This window comes from Chelmon rostratus, chromosome 15 (assembly GCF_017976325.1).
Source record: "Chelmon rostratus isolate fCheRos1 chromosome 15, fCheRos1.pri, whole genome shotgun sequence".
Lineage (NCBI taxonomy): Eukaryota > Metazoa > Chordata > Actinopteri > Chaetodontiformes > Chaetodontidae > Chelmon > Chelmon rostratus.
The window spans coordinates 8,233,290-8,237,526 of record NC_055672.1 but is presented as its reverse complement, the minus strand read 5'-3'; the positions used below and the strand labels follow the sequence as shown (position 1 = coordinate 8,237,526).

The window sequence follows — 4,237 nt, the reverse complement described above, 5'->3', positions numbered from 1 at the left end:
GAGAGAGCAGCTGGAAAACCGGGTGACAAATACCTGATCTTACCAGATATTTTTAAGAAAAGCAACGCGCTCAGAGCTGCGTCATGCGTGTGTTCAGGACCTGGCGAGTGCTGTGTGTGCTTGGCTTCGTGGGTGCATCCTTGTGTGTGAATGAGTATGAAGGGAACTACGCCGACAACTACGACAATGAGATCTCTCAGGCCCAGCAGGAGGGTGAGTTCTGTTTATCTATCCTTTTGTTCCTTACTTATTTGGACAGATGGCTCATTGTGAAGAATTTGTTCCCTGTTGCCATGTCTGATTTCATTAAGCCAATAAAATCGTTCTTAGGTGTTTTGATTAAAAATTCATCAACACACACTGATTTATTAGTCTAGATTAGCTCATGAAATGAGTCCTGCGAGAATCTATTGTTTGTCCACTTCCGTTCACTACAAGCACAGAAAAGAACATTTCTGCCAGCCCACATTGTAATGTATATTTTTATGCAGACGATGCTGTCTTTAGCCATCAGAGAACACATTTGCATTCTAAATGATCTAAAAAACGCTGCTCTATGATCACATTATAACAAATGAGTGTAACGTCACGTGGGTCACAGGTCAATTTGACTTTTAGCTTTCATGCATGTTCAAACAGAGCAAGGGAAATCTGTTTCTTAATGCTAATGCTGGAGATTAAAATCCCTCAATTCCTACCTGTACATCTAATGTTTCCTTAAATGTGGAACCACTGTGGTGTGTATGTAAACTGTAGGTTCTTGTAATTTTTCGAGTGTTTATACTAGTGGGAGCGACAATTGTGCATGTTAGAAGAGTGAAACTGCAACGTGTATTTTGTGTCCTTTATTGTTTATTGCAGCTATATTGTGACCATACATAAAAGCTGCTCAGGGCTCTTTTTAACAGCTAGATCACTTGCTTTTGTCAGGTGGACACCTGATTTTCTGGCGGGGAAACCTCAACTAATAGCTGCCATGAGCTCAAGGCAAACCAGATTTTATTTTACTTCATTTATATAGAACAGCACCTACATAAAGTCAGTCCAAAAAACATAAAGCTTTGGACTGGGCTAGCATTTAACCTATTAAATCCATTATAAGTAAGTTGTTGCACTCCATAAATGATTAACAAGTCCATCTGTATTCCAAGATTTATACCCCTTTGCTTTGAGCTTCATACCCTAAAACTACAGCTCTCTGCTGAACATTAATGAGTAGCCCTGTCATCACTGTCGGAAACGTAACTGGTATACTTTGATATGTTCTTCAATAACCTTCCATCTGAGTTTAGAGAGATTTCCCTGAAGCCCTTTTCATTATCTTACTGTACCCCTGCAGTTTTTGTTGTACATCGTAACTGTGAAATACGATCCACCATAATCACTCCATGGTGTGCACAGCATAGCAGCGTAGTTGAAGTTTTTCCCAAGCTTCTGTTTTTTTCCCCATATTGCACCATCAGGTATTTTTCTTCCACTGTACTTAAACTCAAGTCCCTGTAAGAGCTGGTTGGTGTTAAATTAGGACCTGATTCATCCAGTGGAGTTATGTTGTAATACACTGTATTATAAAGTGTTAACAGGTTAAAGAAATGGCATAAATGTTCATATTTTGGATGTTTTTGGTTTATGTTAATGTTAATAACTGGTGGTTTGTGTCTGCAGGAGAAACTCCAACCACACCATGCCAGGCTGCAGACTTCTCTCGCTGGGACAAGCTTTTCATCGCTCTGGAGGACTCCCACATGAGGCAGAACATGCTGCTGGAGTCTCTGGAGCAGTGCTGTGGAGGAATGGTTTCCCTCAGAGCCCAGGTGGACAAGCTTGCAAGGGGGGCAGGCCAGCAGTGTCCACCCAGCCTGGAGTCAGCATGCAGGGCGCAAGCAGAGCAGGTGAGAGTCAGGCTGCATCAAGGCTTGGTGGAGCTCAGGGAGGAGGAAGCAGAGAGGGAGAGGAGGTTAAATGCTACCTTGCAGCAGCTCCTGCACAGCAGCCATGAGGGGAATGCCCGGCTGAAGCGGCTGGAGGACGGCAGGGGCCACAGAGCGGGAGCAGCAGACAGCAGAATGGGACACCCACCAACATTGAGACCTGAAAGTTTAGAGGCAGCATTTGGCGTGGGGGTGAAGCCATTCCCATCTGTCCTGAAGGAACAGGAAGTGACTTCACCTCTGGACACGGCCACAATGGAAAGAGCCCTGGTTGCCCTGGTAACAGAGCTGCAGAAGGTTCACCTGCAGCTGAGCAGAGTGATAGAGCAGGGAGGAACATTGAGGAAGGGCAGGGGAGACACATGAATTGCCCAGAGGGAAAAAATTATAAATGATTGACTGGGGGCACACCAGTGATAATGATTTTGCACATACTCGTTTTTTTAATTCACTCTTAAAGGGCCTTTTTTTTAAATAGAGCTTGTTTATGTCTGGTGACAATGAATTTAAATGTACCATAAATGTTGTGGGTTTACTATAATGAATAAAAACTTAAAAAACTTAACAACCTAATCAGCCTCATGGAAATGTTTCCTCCCTCCTCCCACATAGTAATCAACTCATTTTCATGTGTTTATGCACATGCCGACACTTTCATTTGTCTGAGTCAGTGCATGCGCTCCATCCTTTATTGCATGTGCCAGAGTTTACACCACTACCTCAGTGTTTGTGTAGTTGTGGTGATGTCTGCAAATACCCGCAACCGCAAGATATTGTGTGAAGGGTTTTGGATCGTGATTAATTCTGGGCAAGCCTCACTCTCTCATTAGCTACTTTAAGAGTCTGTATGCTGAGAGGCCGCAACTTAACGATGCTCCGAGTGTTTATGATTTCTGAAACCCTGCCACAGCTGTTACACTGCCGCCCAGCCCTCCTGCAGCCGCACACACACACATTCATTGTTATAAAGCAGGCATGTCAAACTCATTCCATAAAGGGCCGTGTGGCTGCAGGTTTCCGTTCCAACCAAGGAGGAGCACACCTGGCTGGAATCAATTAATCAGCTGATCTCAGTCTTCAGCTGATAACTAAGTGATCCCTTGATGTTGATTGGTTGGCCTGGTGTGCTCCTCCTTGGTTGGCACAAAAACCTGCAGCCACACGGCCCTTTATGGAATGAGTTTGACATGCCTGTTATAAAGCATGCAGTGGCTGGTGGTGACTGAAGGTACTTTCCATGTGTTTTACAGTCTTGGTCTTTGGTCCCAGATCACCTCTTCATTCATTATTAAGATATTTAGAGAAAAATCTAGATGCATCGAGAAAAAGATCAGCAATGGAAGGAGTATTCAGATCTAAACTTAAAAGTCCAATGTGTGAGATTTAGGAGAACCTTTTGGCAGAAATGAATATACACATATGTTTTCACGGGTGTACAATCACCTGAAAATAAGAGTTGTGTTTTGTTATCTTAGAATGAGCTCTTTATTTCTGCAGACAGCTTGGGTCTTCTTCCACAGAGTCCACCATGTTGCATCGCTGTGTTTCTACAGTAGCCCAGAACGGACAAACCAAATCGTGGCTCTGGAGAGGGCTTCATGTTTTTCACAAGTTTGTGGCCACCTTAGGTTTTCCTACACACTTGGAAAGAACGGGGGCAAAGCGATGGGCCACTGTATTGCAGTCAGCAACCTCACTGCTAGATAACACTAAATCCTGCATACTGGTCCTTTAAGTATAAGTACCCCAATGGCAAAATACTACATTACAAGTATTATCTGCAAAATTTGCCCAAGGTGTTCTGCAGCAGCAAGACCCCAGTTGGCAATATATTATTACATATTGTATAATTAAAATTATTATATTCACCTGTAAGCAGCATTTCAGTGTTTTGAGATTTGAGATAATTTATGTAGTCTATATTTAGGTAGTTTTATATATAACAAAATATTGTACTTCATAAAATGGTCATAGATTGTATCTAAAATCTTCGGAATCTGCAGAGTAACGAGTAAAAAGTACAATGTTTTCCTCTAAAATGTAGTAGCAGTAGCAATGTGCAATAGCATAGAATGGAGGTACACAAGTTAGGTACAAGTACTTTAAAATTGTGTGACTAAATGTACATATGTCGTCACAGTCCTCCTCTGGGCCAAATATAGCAACAAAGTGCATGTGAGTTTAATTAGGCCAGCAAGCTGACACCACACGGGTATTTTCTATAATGAAACGCGCAAAACCGTGGCATGAATGCAAACTTGAATGCAAACACAAACGTGTGTGTGTGTGTGTGTGTGTGTGTGTGT

The 4,237-nt window shown here is 42.6% G+C and overlaps 1 protein-coding gene across 1 annotated transcript; it reads left to right on the top strand.

The window, feature by feature from the left end:
* LOC121618902 (pentraxin-related protein PTX3-like) lies at nt 1-2,446 on the top strand. Its single transcript, XM_041954540.1, has 2 exons — nt 1-213; nt 1,666-2,446. The coding sequence occupies exons 1-2, from the start codon at nt 84-86 to the stop codon at nt 2,295-2,297; spliced, it is 762 nt and encodes a 253-aa protein (XP_041810474.1). The 5' UTR covers nt 1-83; the 3' UTR covers nt 2,298-2,446.
* The last annotated feature ends 1,791 nt before the right edge of the window (nt 2,447-4,237 follow it).

What these genes read in the sequence shown, in the direction of transcription:
- LOC121618902 (XM_041954540.1), top strand. Translation starts at nt 84, where the DNA reads ATGCGTGTGTTCAGGACCTGGCGAGTGCTGTGTGTGCTTGGCTTCGTG. An exon ending in CTCTCAGGCCCAGCAGGAGG is followed by an intron (nt 214 to 1,665) that starts GTGAGTTCTGTT and finishes TTGTGTCTGCAG; the next exon opens with GAGAAACTCCAACCACACCA.